Source organism: Thermobia domestica, chromosome 14 (assembly GCF_964235325.1).
Source record: "Thermobia domestica chromosome 14, izTheDome1.hap1.1, whole genome shotgun sequence".
Lineage (NCBI taxonomy): Eukaryota > Metazoa > Arthropoda > Insecta > Zygentoma > Lepismatidae > Thermobia > Thermobia domestica.
In genome coordinates, this window is record NC_137467.1 from 62066105 (window position 1) to 62088776 (window position 22672).

The 22672-nt window shown below is 33.4% G+C and overlaps 1 protein-coding gene across 1 annotated transcript in view; it reads right to left on the reverse strand.

Moving 5' to 3' along the window:
- The window catches only part of CARPA (Carbonic anhydrase-related protein A), a 799359-nt gene extending 776917 nt beyond the window's left edge, over window positions 1-22442 (reverse strand). The window contains exon 1 of the mRNA XM_081737978.1: window positions 21711-22442. Within this exon, the coding sequence (XP_081594104.1) occupies window positions 21711-21768 (58 nt within the window). The 5' untranslated portion in view covers window positions 21769-22442. The remainder of the gene's footprint in view (window positions 1-21710) is intronic.
- Window positions 22443-22672: the final 230 nt, after the last annotated feature.

Sequence of the window (22672 nt, forward strand, 5' to 3'; positions counted from 1 at the left end):
GATCTCCTTGATCAATTGAAGTTTGGTTCTAATGTGCTTTTTTTTTTAGCTTTTCTTTCATAACGCTCCAAAAGTTTTCAATCGGGTTCATATCAGGACTAGTGCCTGGCCACGGAAAAATACTAATTTCGTTGTCCTCGAAGAATTTTGTCACAGCTTTGGCCCGGTGGCATGACGCTCCATCATGCATAAAGATGAATTGTACGTCATCAAACCAGAGTGCAGTCTGGGAAAGCAATTCTTCTTGAACAACTTGTAGGTATTGGTCGTGCTTCATTGTCTTCTCTAATATATACAGTCTTTCAGGCCCGAAGACAAGAGGTCATACCCCAGACCATGACTGAAGTAAGATGTTTCACGGTTTATTAAAGACATTCAAACTTGAATTCCTCTCAGGTCAACGTTGGACATATTATGAACATTCATCAGACACAAAGATACGTGATTCATCACTGAAATACGCTATTTTCCAATCGTCAGCAGTTCAATATTCTAGGCCTCGTGCCCATTCAAGGCGCTTCTTTGCTATGATTGGAGTAGACTAATTTTTGTTTTCTTTATTGATCGTGTGCTTTAATTCTCTCGGCACAAAGAATCCTTCGAACTCTTTTAGGCCAAATGTCTGCGCCATACTCAGCCATTTTTATGCTTAAGTCTATTAGAAGTTGCACTTCTGTTTTCCAGAGTCATCTTTTTAGTATTCTGACACTTCATAGCGATAGGTTTGATTTTCGCCCACACTTCCCAACCTTATTTTGGCTCTTGTTCATTTCAACAGAGATTCTTCTCACATATTTTTGTTCTATACCAGCTCTACTAGCAATGTATTGCCATGTATATCTTATTTCCACCAGAAGTATTTTGTTAATTTCCATTTTAAGCGGAGAAAAGCCTTTTGCTTTTCCCATTATGCTGCAATTACAGGACTACACAGAATAAAAGATTGGTACACGAAACACGTCACGATCATTTTAAACTGGCCCATTTGAACTGTTGAACACTTTGAATGTCATTAACTTCTTACGACAGCAACAACAACACTTCAGATTATAACTTGTTTATAGGAACCACAATAGCTATCTACAACTGAAACACCACTTTCAGAATTTTCCCCCTCACTAACCATCTGCTGTTCAACGTTGATATCACCACTTCAACTGTACAGTAAACAAATGAAAGATCCTATATTGGTGGTTTAACCATTAAATTAAATGTTCCTACATCAATTTTGCATTTTTCGAGTGTGAGTCTAATAGTTTGAACACATCTGTATTTTCACTTCAAGAAGTTTCCACACTCTACGATCCTCAGCCAGCCTCATGATGTGGAACTTATTTCTTTTAATATTGTCCATTCACTGTAACTCCACCATAGCCGTTTCTAGCCCGTGTTGAGAAAGGGGGAGGTGCTCGAGCCAAACATGCTGGCCACCCTGCCAAACTCTGAAAGTTTGAACATAATTCCCAGGTTCGAGAGAATTAAAACATTGCCTTCTGTTTTGATTAATTCTCATAGAATGCGAGATGACAAACAGTCCCATAGGTTGAGATAGTGATGGCTCTCCTATCGGAGGAGGTAAGAAGTCTAAAGAGGTTGCCATCCTCCTTAACAGGTCAATGAGACGCACCATTGGGCCCGAGAGTGTATGTGGTAGCTCACAACGGTTAATTGTGATGGGGGAACGACTGATTCCTGGAGAATATCTGTTTGCTGCAGATGGATTATTTCACCACTCATTAGTATCGGTAATGCACGGGGTACGTCTTCTGTAAAATTTCATCCATAATTTTTTAAAAGTCAAATTAAAATCAATGTTTTTATTGTTTGTAACTGCATTACGGGAAAACAGATAAACAGTTTGAAATGAATTTCAGAGGATAGTGTCTACCCTGAACTGGTATTTATTTTATTGTGTCACTTTAATTAATATGCATATTCTAAGAGGGAGAAAGTGTTAAAAATTAAAGCCAAAAATGCAGTACTTCACATACCTCTGAAGTTAGGAAGCTTAAAAATCAGACCATAAACTCCTTATTAAAAACAAGTAGACAAGTGTCACGACGTTTTTCAAAATTATGTTTTTAAGAGGGAAGGGACAATTTCTATACTGTTATTATTTTCCATTTTGTATTGATAAAATAGAGAAAATGAGAAATGAATTTTTGATTAAGTTAGCACTTTGATTGACCTAGGTTCTTATCATTACGCTTTGATTGAAATTTGTATCATAAAGGGGAAAGAGGGATACAAATACACAATTCAAACATTTTTCCATAAACCTATTCTTGCTCTTCTGAAGAACAGGACATTGTAGCTAATGTGCAACAACTAATTAAATATTTCGAAATCTAGAAGCTTACTGACCTATATTTATAAGAATTTCTAAAATTATTTGGTCAAGGAAAAACAAGTTTAAAAAAATTTTCGTATATATATGGCGAATAATTTGGCTAAAAGAGCATACGTGTGAGAGGAAATTCATATACGCATAGCTACGGAACTCTGTTTTGCTTTACTCGCTCCACGAAAAAAAAAATAAAAATGAAAGGCAAGAGAGAAGAGACATTTCGGTGTACCACAGGGATCAACTCTATCTCCGCATTTTGGGTTCGTTAACCAACATTGCATTGATAAAATTAGGTCTGTCGTTCCTTCTTGAAAGGCACGCACAAACACACACACACTACCTCTCACGTGTACAGTAAACTAATACATGGAGAGCACATACCATCTCCTACTCTTGTCACTATCCCCTCTACTACAAATCCTACTTCTATCTTCGACTCTCAACTCGAAGGCGCGGTACGTACACGAATGCGCAAATAGAATTTCCGTTTTTTAAAAACAAAATCGAATAAAAGCTGCAAATTCTTCCCTCTCAATAAAATAGTTTATCTAGTCTGTAGACGAAAAGAGTAAAATTTAGGTTCTATATACTTATGTATTTAGTTTAAATGAAGGTTTCACAATGTGAGACTTGTAATTATATTCTTTCAAATACTGCACGCATGGCGTGAGAATATTTTTTTCTTCGGCTCTAAATCACTAGCGCAAATTCCAGGGGTTTGAGGGGGACATGTCCCTTCTAATCTTCAAGTTGGGGGAGGACTGTCTCCCAATAATACGATTTGTAATGGTTTTTTGGGGGGAGAAATATGATGATTTGTGTCCGATTGCCACAAAAGAAAGCGAGATGAAATTGATCTTCTCCCAGAATAAGCCTCAAATCTGCCAGCCTCCCAATGTTGAAGACAACTGTGCTCCCCTGATCCTCCACAGCATTGTTTTTCTACTTTATAAATATTTAGAACATCGTTTAAAAAATATGTGGACTTCTTATCCGTCCTCCCCAATGTTGAAGCACCGTTGCTTCAAATCTTATACTTTCTTTATTTGTTTATACTAGAACGATAATCACAGCAAAAAATACGATACATCAGAGTGAAATAGAAGTTTGTAGCTCTTTTGGTACTTGTTCTGCTGAATAGAACATAATTTTTACCTTTATATTTAATTTGTCTGATATGGAAGTGATTTAGTTTGTACGGAATTTCTTGGTTTTCTTTATCCATGAATAAGTGAAATCTAATTGGTCTATATGAAATTTGTCGAAGTGTCCCTTCTTTATCCTTAAGAGACGGGATAAATGGAAAATATATGTTAGTTATATGAGGTGGCATCAAAATGTTTCAAAACTAGTTCTGTAACTAGCCGTCAGATGGCAACACAGGGCTACAAACACAGTTACTGGAAGCAAGGATCTTCATAAATACTGAGAATAATCCATTATCCGGACAGCAGTATATTGTAAAGAATGCGGGATAAATATGTTTACAACGGAAATCTGTTTGGAGCATAAGTTATGCATAATACATACTACCCTTTTCCCACTTAGATGTCGCTGCAGGATATTTGACATCTAGCAGTCTTCCATATATTATGTATGTATACGTATGTTGCATATGTCAGCTATATGTTATATACGTACATCTGTATGTGAGATCCTGACCGCCTATATATAGTTCTTTCGTTCGAACGGAGAGTACGTATATGTGGAGAATTTATATGGAAAGTTCGTATAAAACATACATTTTGTGTTGTACGTTTGCTGAAGGATGTTACATTCGGCTGTGCGTTAAGTCTACAAACTACAGGATTTACTATAATTTTCTTAAGAGAGAAACAATGGAGCCAGAGTTGCGGAATTATTATTATTATTATTATTATTATTATTATTATTATTATTATTTAAGGTTTCTTCTACATTTCTCAATGTTAAGCTTCCTCTTTTAACTCCCAATATTTTCTTCTATTTTCCAAATTATCGATCAGTTGTGTTCTTCTTCTTCCAATTCTTCGTTTTCCTTCCATCTTTCCTTCTATAGCTGTATGAAGAAGACATTTCTTTGCAAGATATGTCTGATCCAATTGGTCTTTCTAAGTGGGATACTGAGTCCTCTTCTCTCCTATCCGTTTCAAAACATCTTTGTGTGTTACTTTTTCTCTTTCCATTTTATTTTTCCCGTCTTCCTCCAACACCACACGTTGAAACTCTCCAAATATTTCTTCTCTAATTTCCGTAATGTCCAAGTGTCTGAAGTATACAATCCAGTACTCCATATATAGGACTTGACCAACATCTTCCTTAGTCCAGTATTAAGTCTTGCTAAGTGTTCTTTTCTTGTTGATTTTTTTTTTTTTTTTGGCTATGGCAGTTCTTGACATGATCTCTAGTACAGTAAGCGTCTTTCGTCAAAATACTTTACAGATACTTAAAATGATCGACCTCTTCAAGTTCTCTTCGTTTTACTCTGAACCGTAAGGGCGCGTTTTCACGGGATATTCTCATGGCCTTCAATTTCTCTATTTGATTTCCATTCCACATAGTTTCCCAGTGTCAAGCATTTTGTCAATTATCTCTTGTAATCCTTCGGTTTCAGCTTTAATATCCGTATCATCTGCATACCTGATCTTGCTAATGATCTGGCCTCCAATCTTGAAATCTCCAATTTCCATTAATACTTCCTTCATTAAACATTCACTGTAAATGTTGAATAATTGGGGAGACATACTACATACTTGTCTGACTACTCTTCCAATCTCCACACTATTGGTTTCTTCTCCATTCAAGCGCAATTCACTCGTAGTCCTTTGTACAGATTGCGAATGAGTCGTTGGTGTCTCCACCGGTGGGAGCTCATGTGGTTCGGATTCCACGTTAATCAGTAGATCCACGTCTCATATAGCGTCGCTGCTGCACTGAACGTTAAACTCAAAATCAACTCAACTCGTTAGTGTCTCCAGTTGATCCCGATTTATTTAAGTATTTTCAATTGACCCTGTCGAAAGCTTTCTACCAGTCGATGAAGCATAAACATAATTCTTCCTTTACGTCAAGAATTCGTTCTGTTATAATTTTAATCAACCCAATTGCATCTCTCGTCCCTCTTTCTTTCCGGAATTCAAATTTATCTTCCTCCAAGATCACTTTTACCTTACTTTCCTGCCGCCTGTTCAATTTGCGCGCAATAATCTTTCCAGTATGGTAAATAAGGTTAATGGTTTTGTGATAGTTGAACTTTTTAGCTTGCTTTTTCTTGGAAAATGCAATCATTGTAACATCAAGAAAATCCTTTGGCCATTCTCCACTGAAGTAGATATTGTTAATGAGTCAAGTCAGTATTATCTCCTAATCACTTGAGCAAATCAGCTGGTATGTCATCGTTTTCAATGACCTTCTTCCTTCGCATGTCTGTGGATTGCTTGCACTACTTCATTTTTCAATATACTGGATCCTTTCCCATCAATATCTACTCCTCCCTCTGCTTCGATGGCAATATCTTTGGGGAAATTCTTCTAACCATACAGATCTTTTATGTATTCCGCCCAAATTCTATGGATTCTTTGATGGTCAGTGATTACAAGACTGTTGACATTCGATTCTAAACGTGTGCATATTTTTGTTAGCTTTTCGTCCTAATTCTTGTACTTTTTGATACATCAAATCATATCTGCCGTGCCGTTCAAGTTCCATTATTTCTTCACATATGTCTTCCATATACTTTTCTTTGGCTTTCTTCATTTCTCTTCTCAATTCATTATTCAGCTTTTTGTATTGAGCTGTATCAATATCTTATTCTGCTTTGATATCTGTGATTCTTGCCCTTCTGTGTTCCTCCATCTTCTTAAGCATTGCTTCGGTTATCCATGTTTTTTCTCGAGAAAATCGCTTATTTTGATTTTCTCGGTGTTCTTTCAAACCTGCCGGTGTTATTGTAGAGTGCGTCTCGTAGAATCTGTTTAACTTTTCCTCAACTATTTTCCACATTGCATACCATATTGCCCATTGCACAGATTTTTCTTCAATATTTTCTTACACATCATTGTCCATACTTTTTAGTGGCTCTAATTTCCATTTTCTATTTTTCCTCCCTGATGTACAGAGCGAGGAGCAAGTTCGCATATGACTGTATTGGTTCGAGACCCGTAAAGATATACGACTGATCCGATAGATCTCCAGTGTATGCCGTGAGGGAGTTATCCAACCTCCTCTGTTCAAAGAAATAACTTATAGAATGAACTAGGTAATTGACAACACATGATTTTAAGCCTATCTCAGAGAGAAAGAACTAAAAAAACGTAACAATTTGGTCGTATCTACGAGAAGAGATGAGAAAACCACCAACAGACGGTCCATTGTGATTCGCAGAATATGTTAATGGCGTAAGCTACAAGAAACTACGGGATGGGTGGGACAACACAGAGAACCGAAAAAGGGTGTTCGGTAATCCCTATACAGTGGTGTCTTAAGTAACAACACAGTGTATGTAATAAACAAAAAAATGGAGGGAGAAAGGGGAAGACAGGTCCATAATGTAATGCAACGGAAAAGCTCGGAAAAACGAGACTCCATGTTTCGTAGAATATAAGTTTGATTCAATACATTCCGTAGATTATACTTTATGGTAGCCACTATCTCTGAAGCGTCTTGGATTATGTTTATGATTTTGTCATACGATTTCGAGTATGTTACCCTCAAGAGTAAAATTTTTTTGTGAACTTTTAGGACTAAGTTGTTAGACCATAACATTCGATAGAATGAAATATTTTTTCATGAAATAGGAACAAAATCGCTTGAGTCATTTTTGAGGAAATCCTCCGAAAAAAAAGCTCACCTCCAAAAGTGAACTACATCTTGTGAGTTTCTTCAGTATACGTGAGTCATGTCATATTGTCATTAATGAAATGTTTATTTGAGGCGCCTAGCATCAAAAGCCACCAAATCCACTTTTTTTTTTTTTTTTTTTTAAATTGAGTTATATATCGCTTGTTATATGTTTGATCTAAAGGAATTCCATGGAAACAAGAATTTTCTTTAAAAGCTTAATATTCATACTAAAAGAAACTATTTCAAATATGGGACTTTGTACGTGTGTATGGAGCTTCACTGCACGTTTGTCGAGATTACTCGAAACTAAGCGAAATGGATGTGGCGGATTTTGATACTAGACGCCTCATTTATGAAATGCGAACAAAATCATCGTGAACTCATCTCCTCTCCAAGAACAAAGTTCCCTTGCAGACTATTCCGGGAAAAGATTACTTATATGACAGTATAGGATTGTCAATAAAATATTAATATATGAAATATAAACAAAAGTCGTCAGAGCTGTTCTCGAGAAAATCGCTTATTTTGATTTTCACCCTTAAGGGTCTTTACTACAGGGAAATTAAACTACCGCTAATTTTAGAGTTTTTCTGTAATACCTTCAAAATAATAAAAAAAAAGTATTTGAAAAGCAGAAACGTAGTGAACTAGAAAATACAATTGTGCATGTGATACATTTACCACAATTCGCCTATCTGCTTTTGGTATGCCGCTATTTACAGAACCCTCAAAAATACTAAATCTATCTACAGTTGCAAATCGACAGCAGATAGATAAGTTATGACAACGTTATCACACGCAAAATTATATTGTCTAGTTCACTGCGTTTCTGCTTTTCGAATATTTTTATTTGTTTTGAAGATATTACAGAAAAACTCTAAAATTAGCGGTAGTTAAATTTCGCAGTAGTGAAGACCCTTAAGTGCACTACCTTTGTTTCTGGGAGTAGAAATAATATCATTAATGAAACTAGAGAATCTTTTTTTAAAAAAAAAAAAAAAAAAAAAAACTTTGAGTTTAAAATGTGGTCTTGATATGTTGAACGGCATGGCTTCTAGGCGCGTACAAACATTTAAATTGGGACGAACAGAAGACAAGACAAACATGCGAACAGACAACCAAAAAGCAGTATTTTATAAATTGGGACTATGGATCTTCAGTGTCTGTAAAATGGTTAGGATTAGAAATAGGAATTAGATTTCCGGGCTTTTGGGATCTATGGTTACGTTAGTCCATTACGTATAAGGAATGATGTCCCTCGGTGATTACAATATCCGAGGAAAGGAAAGGAGGAAATGATTGGGGAATAAAAGAAGCGGCCTATAACCAGTATGTTAGGTATCATCACGGTATTTTTCGGGTTAGATTGAGCAAACCCCAGAGAAACTTCACTCATGATGGCTAGTCTGAAAAATCTTTTAACTTTTTCGACCGAGTGTCTCCACCGGAAATTCAACCTGGGACTCCTCGCATCTGAAAAATGGTTTTATATGATGTGCGAATAGGTCATACTAAACAAATTAAGCTTCTAACAAAATTTAGAAAACATTAGTAACATTGTTTATTTAGGGTAATGAAAGATGTTTGTAAAACAAAGAAAAATTTGTTAGTTTTAAAGTGCATTAGAAAATGAAGTTATATATATAAAAGACTCAACACATTGAAATAGTAATCACTAGTATTTTCATACAACACTAGCGTCAATTACCCGCTTCACTGGGTTAAAATAAGAGAAATTAGTAATCTACTCCATTAGTCAGTCACTTTTTATTATTACTGAATCGCTCTCTGACAGACAATGTTTTTTTTTGTCTTGCAATTTTCAACCAAATTTGGATTTAAACGGTATTGGAAGTGTCACTATTCATCTCAGCGGAAACGAAAACTATAGAATTTGGCACTAATCTCGGTCATTTTTGATCATTTATATATATATATATATATTCCACCCAAGTTGTGGGCTGAATTTGGATTTAAACGGCATCAAAAGTGTCACTGTTCAACTCAGCGTTCCCGAAAATCTATGGGTTCGACACTAATATCAGTCATTTTTTACATCTCCCCTTCACTCTCCCCTAAGTTACACCGTCAAAGCGAAATGATACCTCATCTATGTTGAAAATTTGATCCAGATCGGTCGGGTGATTCAAGAGTTATTAAGTCACAAATATAGTCACTTTCAGTTTTATATAGATAGATATATAAAATCTTAAAAACAAATTCTTATAACTTTAGCAACTTGATGTAATTAGGTAATCCTTGAAAACAAAAACGTGAAGAATTAGAATTTCTACGTTAAAGATATAAATATGTTAATGTACCACATAAAATACTTTGATTGACGTTCGAAATAGCTGGAACATCGCTAAAAACTATTATTGGTGCTATATATTCATACTAGCTGAACCTGCGTTGTCTACTCAGCACATCGTTCTGTTATGACCATGAATCTACTACAAACCTTGCATGTCTCGTTACTCACACAAGTAAAGCATAGGAGACTCACAAAGGAAGTGAATTGCTATGTATAGATGTTGGAGTGAGTTTAGCAAATTTGTAGAAGTAACACGGTATCAAGTGGAAATATTTTTTCTAATAAATCCATTTCCGTCCGAATACCCCTCATTACGTCTCTTAAGGCCTTTGAAGTTGCCAGCATGCAATAGGTTTTGCCATTCCGATTTAAGCAGAAACGCCTACAATGTCCGTCAATCCGCCATATGTAACTTCTCTATTAGTTGCCTAACACCTGCAACAATGTTAATCTTATTGGCTCAAAACGGCCCCTAAAATGTTAAATAGAACAATAACGATACGGTTTTTGAACATTTGAATGAGAACTGGACAATCTACACAAAATTTTGAATTGATCAGCGAAAACGGCATGTTTCTAGCACATGTGATTTTCGAGATCTCATTGTCGAAAGGATTGGGAGAAACATATAAAACTAGCATTTTAATATGTAGATATATTGTTACGTCTTATATGGAGTGAATTCAAATGAATGTGTAGACCATTTCAAACTTAATGTTACTAGAAAATATTTATTTATTAAATATTAACAAAATCACATTACCTGTTTTTGAGATATTCATTCGAAAATAACTCACCTCCTCCCCAAGAATAACCCACCTTCCCGGACTATTCCGAGAAAAATTACTCGTATGGCAGTTTTGAGTTATTAATGAAATATTGATGTATAAAGTACAAACAAAAATCGTCGGTGCCGTTTTCGAGAAAAATATGAAGAATGGAACAGAGCTAATGAAAATAAATTACATAACTTTACTAAATTACATAAATTACATTACTTTAAATTATTAATAAAGTCACATATCAAGGACTTTTCCAAAAATCAAAAACTGTAAGTTTTGACTGTTTTTTCTCAGACTTATCTCTACTGTATTTTATGTTCATTAGAAATATATATTTTTTAAGTATGAAAATGAGTTAGGTATGCACAGTCTTAAAACGAATACTTGAGTTTACCGAATTCTGAGTTTTCGTGATGAACATAGAATGAAATAATTCAAGCTTGAGGAAAAGAGGAACTTACTGCATAATTATCCATATTTTACAACGAAACAATTCGGTGAATATTTCCATTTTCATTAATCCTAGAATTATAATGCATGAACTAGTTATATTCCTAATCTGTATGTCATTTTCTTTATTTAAGTTGTCAAATCCGTTTGATATTCCGCTACATATATATGAACTTATTTCTCCGTATTCAGAATGAGTAAACCATTTTATTTCCTTTTAATTTACTTTTGTCACAAGTGTATATTATCTCCCTTGTGATATGAATGTAGGTGTGATGATAAATTCCAGTAAATATTATAATATAGTAAGCACTAGTAAGCAAAAATTAAGTATTAAATATCTACACCGTGCTATTAGTACAACATATTTGCACAATGTTATATATATAAGCTTTAGTAGCACCAATTAACACATTTATACTTGTTTAACAAATAAGATATATTTTTTTCTAAATTGAAATGAAAGCAGAAAGCGAAACGGTTCACACATCTTCAACACAGTGAAAAAAGTTCATGTACATAGCATAGCATAGCATCCATAATTTGCAACTAAAATGAAGAAATTAAATCAATATATAAATTAGAAATATGATCAACCCCATTTGCACAAAGACTCGGCAATTGATGAAGATGAAAGTAGTCATAGAAACAATTTCGGTGAAAACTAAGGATAATATTGCAATAAGGTAAATAATAATAATAATAATAATAATAATAATAATAATAATAATAATAATAATAATAATAATAATAATATGTTTTATTTACGTAATATTACTAAATTTATAATTCAAATTTGATAAACTAGCTGAAACTTCGCTCTCTACACAGCGCATCATTTACATATGAGCACGAGTCTCCTCGTCATTCCTCACAACATCTGTACATGTCCCTTTACAGACACAAGTGAAGGACGTCTTAATAAATATCGGCAAGTGATATCATAAACGGGAGATTGGTTTTCGATTATTTTTTCAATATCTCGCACCATTTGCAAGATTTGAGCCTACTTCCGGTTGGAGTTTCTAATTTATATATGATCAGTGTTTTCTTTCTTCTTGCATGAAGTATATAATAAGCAAATACATTACATACACAATGTCAGTGATATATGGTGTTCATTGGACAAAACATTTCAAACAATGAAAATTCATCTTAGACTAGAGAAATTATTATCCTCCGTTTTTCATTATCATTTAGCCATGAAACAAACGCCGGAGAGATATACTAAAAATAAATGTGTGGTGTTGGAATGTATAACTCGTAGGATATGATGCTTTACAACTTTTTAACATTTCAATACTTCCAGTGTACCCTTACAAAGTGTAATAAAGAAATAACGGCCATATTTTTTAAATATTCAATTGGAACTGAACAATGTTCACAAAATTTGCAATCGATCAGTGAAAAAGGCATCTTTCTAGAGGTTGTAACTTCCGAGATATAATTGTCAAAAAAATTGGCCATAAACATAGAAATGTCAAAAATATATGAACTTATCTTGACCACAAACATAAACGTAGCATTTTAATATATAGATAGATTCTATTAATTAAAAAATTGGATATCTACGTGATTAATTTCCTCAGTAATGAGTCCTATAATTTTAGCAAAGTTTAACGTTTCTTAACACAAGACAAAAGTTCGTCCTGTTGCTACATAATTCAGTGAAGATTACTTTTATCCTCTTTCTCAAGATCCTACTTCATATTATCCTCCCATTTTCTCATTATAAACTGCAATTAAATGCTTGCCAATAAAAGGAAAAAAGTAGAAAAGTAATCAATACATAGTAGGGAAGAAAATAAAAATTTATCAGACATCATAAATCATATATATGAAGATACCACGTACTTAGATCTATGCGCCAGAAATCTTAAGTTTTATTAAAGTTTAAGTGAAGTTACATGAATGATTTAATATGACTTTCTTTATTATTATTATTATTATTATTATTATTATTATTATTATTATTATTATTATTATTAAACACGTGGTGTAGAGACAATTTTCTAAAAACTAATGGTAAGAAAACAAAATTTATGACATACACTAATAAAACTGAATATTATGTCAGTAAATATGAGGTTAATGGTGTACAAAGAGAAAGTAAGTATTATTAAAATCTTAGGTATAACATTTGACGGTTAGTTAAGATTTTCTTACCACATAAATTGTGTTGCACAAGGTGCCAAAAGGATAATATGTTTTATTTTTAAACAGTGGATTGTATTTCAAAGAGATAAAACATATGTATTTTTATATAAATTACTTGTAAGACTAAAACTAGAACTTGGTTCCGTAATTTGGAACAGAATTTCAAAAAACTTTGACAAACAAGATAGCATGTTGTATTCGACTGCTATGTTTTAAGATGAAAATGATCTACTATTCATATAGCTATGAATGTTAGAATGATCATTGGGGTTTGGAGAGTCTTAAGAAAGAAGCAATAATTTCGATAGAATATGAGTACAAAAGTACTAGATAAATGTTTATTATCAGTGAATAGTGTTTACGAAACTTAGATTTTAAAATACCCAATCATAACATAAGAAAGAGTACGATTTTAGTTCTTCTGAATTGGAAATGTGAAATTTTAAAGAGATTGACAGATTTCTTAAGTTCGTAAATTTAGACTTACCGTATTAAACCAGTAAAAAATTTATGAGATCTGACTGATAGTTTTTTAAACAATGACATTTAGGAAACATTAAGCTAAAATGTAATTTGAATACTGCTGTTCTCAGCATTTCTTTGCTTGTTTTACATAGATAGAGAGCTTGAAAATTTTTACAGCGTTGACAAGGAATTATTTCTTCTTAATTGACTTTTATCTACATTGTGTTTTATAGTAGTGCTCCTCTTTTCACCGTTTTCTTATTTATAATTATTACTATTATTATCATCATTAGTATTATTATTCGTAGTGTAGTGAGACACAATAATAATAATAATAATATGTGCCACACAATGTGTTGTATTTTTTGTCAAAAACCTGCTCGTGAGAGTGAAATGAAGATGATGATGATGATGATGATTATTATTATTATTATTATTATTGCCTGTTTTCTATTAATAATAATAATAATAATAATAATAATAATAATAATAATAATAATAATAATAATAATAGAAAACAGGCAAAATTACGCTGTCTACAAAATCCGAATGAAATAACTACACAAAATTTCGTAGATATCAGGCGGGAAACTTCCAAATCATTTAGAACAAAGAAACGCGATTTTTTGAAAGCTAAAATTAAGGAACTTGAAGATAAAAGTAAAAATAAAAACATTTAGGACATGTATAGGGGAATCAGCGAATTTAAGAAAGGCTACCAACCTCGTGCTTACATATTCAAGAAAGCGGAGGGTACAGTTCTCACAGATACGGATAGCATCTTAAATAGATTGAAAGATTTCTTTGGCGATTTGCTGAACACGCAGCCAAAAACTATCGTGCGTGGAGAAAAAGATATACACACCGCAGAACCGTATATTCCAGAACCCAACCGAATAGAAATAGAAACCGCTATAAAGAAATTAAAGAAACACAAATCTTCGGGTGTAAACGAAATTCGGGCTGAGTTAATTTTAGCTGCTGGCAAAAAATTGTGGAACAAGATACACAAACTCATTCTCCTTACCTGGAACAAGGAAGAATTGCCACAAGAGTAGAATGAATCAATCATTGTTCCAATTCATAAGAAAGGTGACAAAACTGACTGTAATAATTATCGAGGCATTTCTCTTCTGTCAACATCCTATAAAATCCTTTCAAATATTATATTAGCTGGATTGACCCCTTACGCAGGTGAAGTTATTGGAGATTATCAGTGCGGATTTAGACGAAGTCGAGCAACTATTGACCAAATATTTATCAATCGCCAAATACTCGGAAAAAAAAGTGCGAATACAATATCCCGGTACATCAACTATTTATTGATTTTAGAAAGGCGTACGACTCGGTTAGTAAAGAAACATTATGCATCGTTCTTACAGAACTTGGAATACCGAAAAAGCTAATTAGATTAATTAAGATATGTTTAAATGAATCCCAAAGTAAAGTCCAGTTAGGAACATATTTATCCACGAGCTTTCACGTCGAAAATGGCCTGAAACAAGAAGATGCGTTGTTGCCATTATTATTTAACTTCGTTCTGGAATACGCTATAAGGTAAATCAAAGATAGCAACCAGGGCCTAGAGTTGAACCGTATTCACCAGGTTATGGCATATGCTGATGTAAATTTAATAGGAGATGATAGAAGAACAATAGGAAGAAATGCAGAGATCTTATTAAACGCTTGCAGGGATATGGGTTTAGAAGTAAATGCAGAGAAAACTAAATACATGGAAGTGCGTCGGGACCGTAATACGGCAAATTATGGATGCGTTAAAATATAAAATAATACCTTTGATAAAGTGGATAATTTCAAATATCTAGGGTCAATATTAACAGACGAAAATCATATTAAAGAAGAAATTAAATGTCGACTAAGAGCAGGGAATTCGTGTTACTATTCGGTTCAAAATCTCTTGTTGTCGCGATTTCTGTCGAGAAATTTGAAGCTTAAAATATACAAAACGATAATCATACCTGTTGTTTTGTATGGTTACGAAACATGGTCGCTTACTCTGTGGGAAGAACATAGACTGAAAGTATTTGAGAACAAGATCCTGAGACGAATATTCGGACCCAAGAAGAACGGGAAGGGGGAATGGCGGAAACTTCATAACGAGGAACTACATAATTTATATAGTTTACCCAAGATTGTTAGGGTCATGTAGCTAGAATGGAAGAAAGTAGAAACGCTTTTAAAGTCTTGACTGGAAGACCAATCGGAAAACGACCATTAGGAAGACCTAGGCGCAGATGGGAGGACAATATTAAGATGGATCTCGCAGAGATAGGAATACAAAGTAGAAACTGGATGCAGTTAGCTAAGGATAGAAGTCAATGGAGAGCTTTTGTGAACGCAGCATTGAACTTCCGGGTTCCATAGGCCATAGTATTATTATTATTATTATTATTATTATTATTATTATTATTATTATTATTATTATTATTATTATTATTATTATTATTATAGTAATTCGAGTTAGAGGTTACGAGTACGGGGTTTTCTCGGGTTCTCCCATTTCCTTCTACTTTCATCATTTCACCATTTGCATTAATTTCTCATCATCACCGTCTCCTTTAGACTAGCCGGCATAATCCAGGGACGTAAAACTTAAAGATTTCGACAGACCGGTAGCCAGCCCAAAAATGTAGAAGGGGGAAAAAGTTAGGGGGGCCCGATCCAACCATATTATGGTTCATTTGCTAGCCTACCGTGAAAATTTTAGGGGGCCAGCAAAAATTTAGTTGGGCCCAACCTCCTAGACCCCCAGTGGATACAGGCCTGGATTTCGAGCTAGAAGTTAGAATCGGTAAATACCTCCGACTTTATAAATGTTTAACAAAAAAAATGTTTTCACACACACACACACACACACACACACACACACACACACATATATATATATATATATATATATATATATATATATATATATATATATATATATATATATATATATATAACAGATCTTATTGATCTCTGCCTCGTTTTCCAGAGAAAGAAGAAAAAATAAATACTTTATTTGTACATCTAAAAATGCTTTTGAGAACGATGCCAATCATTGTGTTTAAACTGATCCTGAAACATATTTTCATTAAGCTCTTCATTAACGACACAAGCTACGTGACAATACATATACTAGTATATTTAATGAGATATAGCCGAAAATATAATTAACTTTTACATTTTATTTTCTGTTTATCTAAATTATTGTCTAAATATAGGGTATGTCATATCTAGCTCAACAAAATAACATGCTACGCAGAATTCTGATGCGTAGATTCCGAGAAAATCGTCAAAAACTAACTTTTATGGCACTAAAAGAATATTATTCTTTGTCAATAATATATAATTCAAAGTTCCTAAATGTTATTTTCTAATTTAACTAAAATATTGCCCAAACATAAGATAAATTTCAGTCGATAGGTTACATGAAAATTAACAAAATGACTTTGAATATATTCTCGTGTGCAGTTTACGAGAAAATCGTCAAAAATTAACTTTCATGACGACAAAAGTATGTTGCTTCTTGCCAATAATATACAAGGTGTTTCAAACCGACACCAACAACGTTTGGGAAGTGATTCCTGACACCAAGATAAAACAAAAAGTATAGACCATTCTGGGTGCAGAAATGCTTCCTTTCGGAGTTATAGGCTCCCGAAAACATGAAAAAAAAATGAATTCTACAGGTTCATAGTTCCAAAACTATTTGACCTACCGTACTCAGGTCAAGACTTCACTTATGGAACTAATATGTGCACTATCCAAATATCCAAGTTTCAGAATCCTGTGGTACTTCCGCAACAATTTGTGTAGAGGTAGTTGGAGATTACTTCAAACTATCAGCCCATAGCCAAACTTCCTCTAGAAAAATTGCTTCGTGAGTACCTCGGGATTCTGATAAACATGTATTTTTGAATAGCGCACATATTAGTTCCTAAGTGAAGTCTTGATCCGCCTATGGTAGGTCCCATAGCTTTGGAACTACGGACCTTTAAAGTTCATTTTTCCATGTTTTAGGCAGTCTATAACTCTAAAAAGAAGCATTTGTGCAGCCAGATTGGTCTATACTTTTTGTCTTATCTTGGTGTAAGGAATCACTTCTCAAACGTTGTCGGTGTTGTTTTGAAACACCCTGTATAATTCACTATTATTTTGTATGTAACTAACATATTGTCCAAACATAAGACATATATTAGTTGATAGATTACATCGAGATCAACAAAATTACATGCTTGAAGATAAATTCACATACAGTACGTAGATTCCGAAAAAAAAATCAGGAAAACGTACATTTTTGGCACCGAAAAGTATGTCGTTCTTTCTTTTAGTGAAAAAGAAATGTTATTTATTTACACACTGCATATGTGCCAAAACACACGGATAACTAGCAGATTGTTATTTGTTTTTTCCTAACTGCGGCACATATACGTTTCTACGCACATTCAATTTGCAATATTTATGTTTTAAGAGTACGGTGCCATATTTTAAAATTGGAGAAGCAAGGGATTCTAAACCGTAAGTACTGATGTGAGCTTGTGTATTACAAATACTGACCTGGGATCCTTCAGACCATTTTCTTTTAGTGATTTCTTTGTTAAGTGACACTTTCAATGTACTTTTCTAACGAAACTAAATTAAATCAAATTTTGTTTCTGCCGTCAATGTTTTATTAAGTTCAACAAATGTGAGTCTCAAATTGTAAAGTAAGTATTACAGTAAGATATCTGTAATTGTAGGGATGTCTGTAAGGCAAGTTCTCCTCCAAAAAAAGCAAGTGATATATCGCAGACATTGTTTATACGGCTTTCTGTATAAGAAACAAAATAATTTCTAAATTTTCATCATAAGAAACGTAAGACATATTTAGGAGTCTTGCTCTTTAAATATTGTTATTTGAAATCGTACTACAAAATACAAAATTACAACGGTTTCACAATATCTGCCACACACACTGAGCAAATAACTCACAACCTGAGCCTTAGTCCAAATTTAGCACCGTAACACCGTAACCGTCACTCCGTAACAAGATCGTAATCGCGATTGAGATTGACACAGAAATGTAGGAGTTTACGTTGAATACAAGAACACTTTATCAACAAAGTCGTCTTAGATTTTTCTCCAATCCAAAAAAAGGGGGTGGTTTTTCGTGATTAAAAGACGATTAAGCGGAGGACGAATATAGGATCTGAAAATCGGGTAACGTGGCAACCCTATTTACGAGCGAATAATACAGATCAAGTATGATTAAATATAATTCAACGTTTGTTGCCCGTTACACACTTAGTGGTACCGTGAGTGGTATTGATATAAACTATATAGTAATTTATCTACGTTGAGGAGATACGACTAGACAGCGTTTTCTTAATAATTCGGGATCCACGGAGTGTAGTATTTGACACCGTAATAAGAAAATGACCTATACTAACAGGGATCACCATTGTCAAGCACTATGAATGCCTAATGAAATACCAAGTTTCGTATGATAGCTCGTATATAATATAGCTGACAATTGCGTAATGTAAAAAAAATGCCACAGGAATTTATTGTTAATTTTAATGGTCAGGTTGCAACAGATATAACATTGACTTGGATAGTCTCAACAACAGAATAAACAATCCCAATAAATTGTCAAGAATAAATTAGATTAATTTTAGTGCTATTTAGGACAGAAAGTTCACAAAAGTAGAATGATTTTCGTCGTAAACACTACTCGGACTCCTGATTTTGCATGAAACATTACTAACATGTTTTATTATTATTATTATTATTATTATTATTATTATTATTATTATTATTATTATTATTATTATTATTATTATTATTATTATTATTATTATTATTATTATTATTACATTTGGCATTAACAAACTAGATATTCCAATCAAAAAACTTGTCAATGACTGTCATTGCTTGGAGGTTACTACATCATTAAAAATATTTTTCGCCTTTATCATTTGTTACATTACTCACTTGTTTCTACTAATAACTCTACGAATCACGCAAGTATCGTTCAACTATGCGTGTAACATGTCCCGCTCAACTGCCAGGAGTTTCGTTTCTGTCCGTGTGACATTCAATAGTTTGTGACCATTGTGAGTTTTACACTGTGTAAATTCATTCATTCATCTGTTTCATAAATCTGTTTTTGTGTCGATTTTTTGTTTTGAATCCCTCTAATATTGAAACATTCTCTGAAATAATTCGTTACTATGAACAATTATAAATTCCTAGACTGAGAAAGCAAAGAATTGTATGAAACACATATCTCCTAATCATAAGAGAGATGCGGCACGATCAACTATTAGATGTTTCGATCGTATTTCTCCGTATAATACTCGGTAATTTGTGATTGTTTTGAGATTTTGCATTGTCGAGCTACCTTTGTTTACCCGTTTGATAATTTATTTTTGCATCAAAATTATTTTGAGAGTGTGTCTAGCTAATTATAAATTCCTAAACTGAGAAAGAAATACTTTTTTTTGAACCATACAACTATCTTCTACCTTTCAGACCAACGTGTTCCACTCAACTGTAAAACGTTTATATCTTATTACCCGTTAATATTCGATAATATGTACCAAGCTTTATATCAAACAACGTAAGGCTTTCCTTTCTGTAACTTCCTTCGTTCACCCTCTTGATAATCTATTTTGTACTACATTTTTGTTTAAATCATTTATAATCTTTCAAAAATTTAACACATATTTTGAACATTTTTCTGAAAACAAAAAACTAAACTAATTTCATTTTTCTATAGTACATTGACGATAAAATGTTTCTGTAACCTCACAAAAAGTATGTAGAAACTAATTCGACAGAACTTCAACTGATACACATCATTATTAACGTATATTTTTAATACATGATAATGTTAACAATTTGATGGAAGCAACTGTATAATTTCTGAAGTTCAGTGTTTATTACATACATATCTATACAAGTTAAAACAGTATAAATTTATTTTTAATCCAATTTACGTGCCTTTACCTGAAAGCAACATAGAAATTTGTTATAGTCATAATTGTAAAATATACCAAGTACTATCGAAAGCCATATTCTATATTTCTGCTTTGGAATCTAAATTTCAGTATAAATGGATGATTGAAATATAGAATAAGATTAACACCGCCAATCTTTGGAGATCATACACATTTTATTTTGTTTTTATTTTAGATATATTTCATTACCTCTATTAGAATGAAAAATAACACCTACTTTAAATAATCAGTTTTAGAGCTCTAAAAAGCATAACTATCTTAACAAAAAAAAAAGAAGAAGACGGTTTACCCGTCATTAGATAGTAGTAAAATTATCATTACTATTATTATAAAGGGCTTGTTTCAGGCTGTGCAATTGTATACCGCGATCTTGCAATTACGAAGTACTGTTAAAATTTTCTTTTTTTCCTATTTATTCCAGTTCAAATTTCATTCATTTCAGGTTTATCTAAGCGCAAATGTAACATCATATATGGAACGTCACAAGGAAAAGCTCAAAATCTCTTTCTCTCCGAATACTCCAAATACTCTTTTTAAAGTCGTGTAGGTGAACTAAGCTAACCTTCCTACTCCATTCATTCTATCACTCTACTAATTTCGGTGAACTGGATTTTTAGTTACGTTAGAGCTAGAATCTGACCTTTGTAAGAATATTGAGTAAAAAGCAAGAAAATTTGGGAGAGATGTTCTTACAAGTGGCAACATGTCTACTATTAAACTTTGTAAATACATTTCAAAACTACTGACAGCCCTGAAAACGAATTTCTAATAATCCTACTGTCTGTAAATCATGAATAATGCTGGTCAATTTTAGAAAGACTCACAAATATCTATTTAGAGTTTCCATTAACAATCCAGCACATGGTAAAATTAAGGGAAAAAGTAGTTTCAAAGAATAGTGTATGACAAAGGATGGTATTATTTTTAAAAGTATATAATTTGGCAAAGTAGCTTTTCAGCATGGAAGTAATTCTGGAGCTCCTTAGCTACAGTATAATATAGTAAAGTTAGGTAAAGTTATCTAGTTAAAGATTTAAATGTTTTTGTTTTCTCCACTACTACTGAGGAGTTTATAAACAAATTAATGACACTTAAAATGTCATTCACGTTTGTTTAAAAAGAAATAACGGAATATCCTAAAAATCTGTGCGAAGTGGTCTTATTTTACAGTGGGATTTCAAAGAGCAAAATATTTGTAATATTTCTAGTCAAAATGTCAACAAATAAATTTTGAATTCATTATCAATCTTTTATAATGTTGTGCGCATGGGTACAGGGGTCACAACAAAGATCTAACCTGAATTATAACTAGGATTACTACTAGGTGTTGATGTCAAAGTAATTTTAATAAATAATTTTTTACTTACCTTGTGCTGAAATGATGAGACCCAGCAACAATGTAACAAGTTCTAAAGAACTACTCATATTTGACCACTCTTTTCTAAGGAGGCCGTAATTGAATATGGAAAACTATAGTTTGGCTGTTTAATAATCTTTTTTTAAAAAAATCTACATAGACAATAAATATATATATATGGAGAACTTTTCACGGTTATTACAATAATTATAATATTTCAATGTTGAAATCTTACAATATAGTATTTAGAAATTCAGGTTAGTATAATTGTAATTTTAGTGGCAAACCGCATAGGGTTGTCTCGGTCCAAGAAACAAAATTCGCATATGTCAAACATCAGAATATTTACTTATAATTTATTCCTAAATTAGCGTGATCTTATAGAACCTTGGAAGATTCTTTTAATGTAAAATCTCAAAAAAAAAAAAAAAAACTTTTAGTTTGTTTTGATAAACGAAATACGTCAGAGGAAGTTTTGATTTAGTTTTCTTTGTTAAGAATTGTTAGCGAGCGGTCCGCGGTTCTGTACCTGGCGGAGTCAATGTGTCGTTGTCTGGATATTCCGCGCTGTCGACGTGAAACACGCTATCAAGACAAGAGCACGCTTTCCGTTACGCCGGGCGCAAACGCGTAGCGTCCCGTTCCCGTCACTTTGCTGACAGAAACTGAGTTGTCACAGCGAAAAAGCGTACCATTAACCCTCAGCATCACGGAGGGAGACGAAACATCTACAACAACCGCCCTTCCCCCCTTTCAGTCTCTCTGTCTCACTCTAATATACTCCCTCCCTTACGTATATTTCCAACTTGGGCCAAAGTCCACCCCAAACCCCTTTCCTCTCCGCGCACTCACCTGCTTACGTCATCCGATCGATTCGATTCACGCTGTGTCATCCGATTGGCCTCTCTCTTGCCAAGTCAAGTCTTATTGACCAATAGAAAAGAAGTTTTCACCATGCGCGGAATTAGTTCT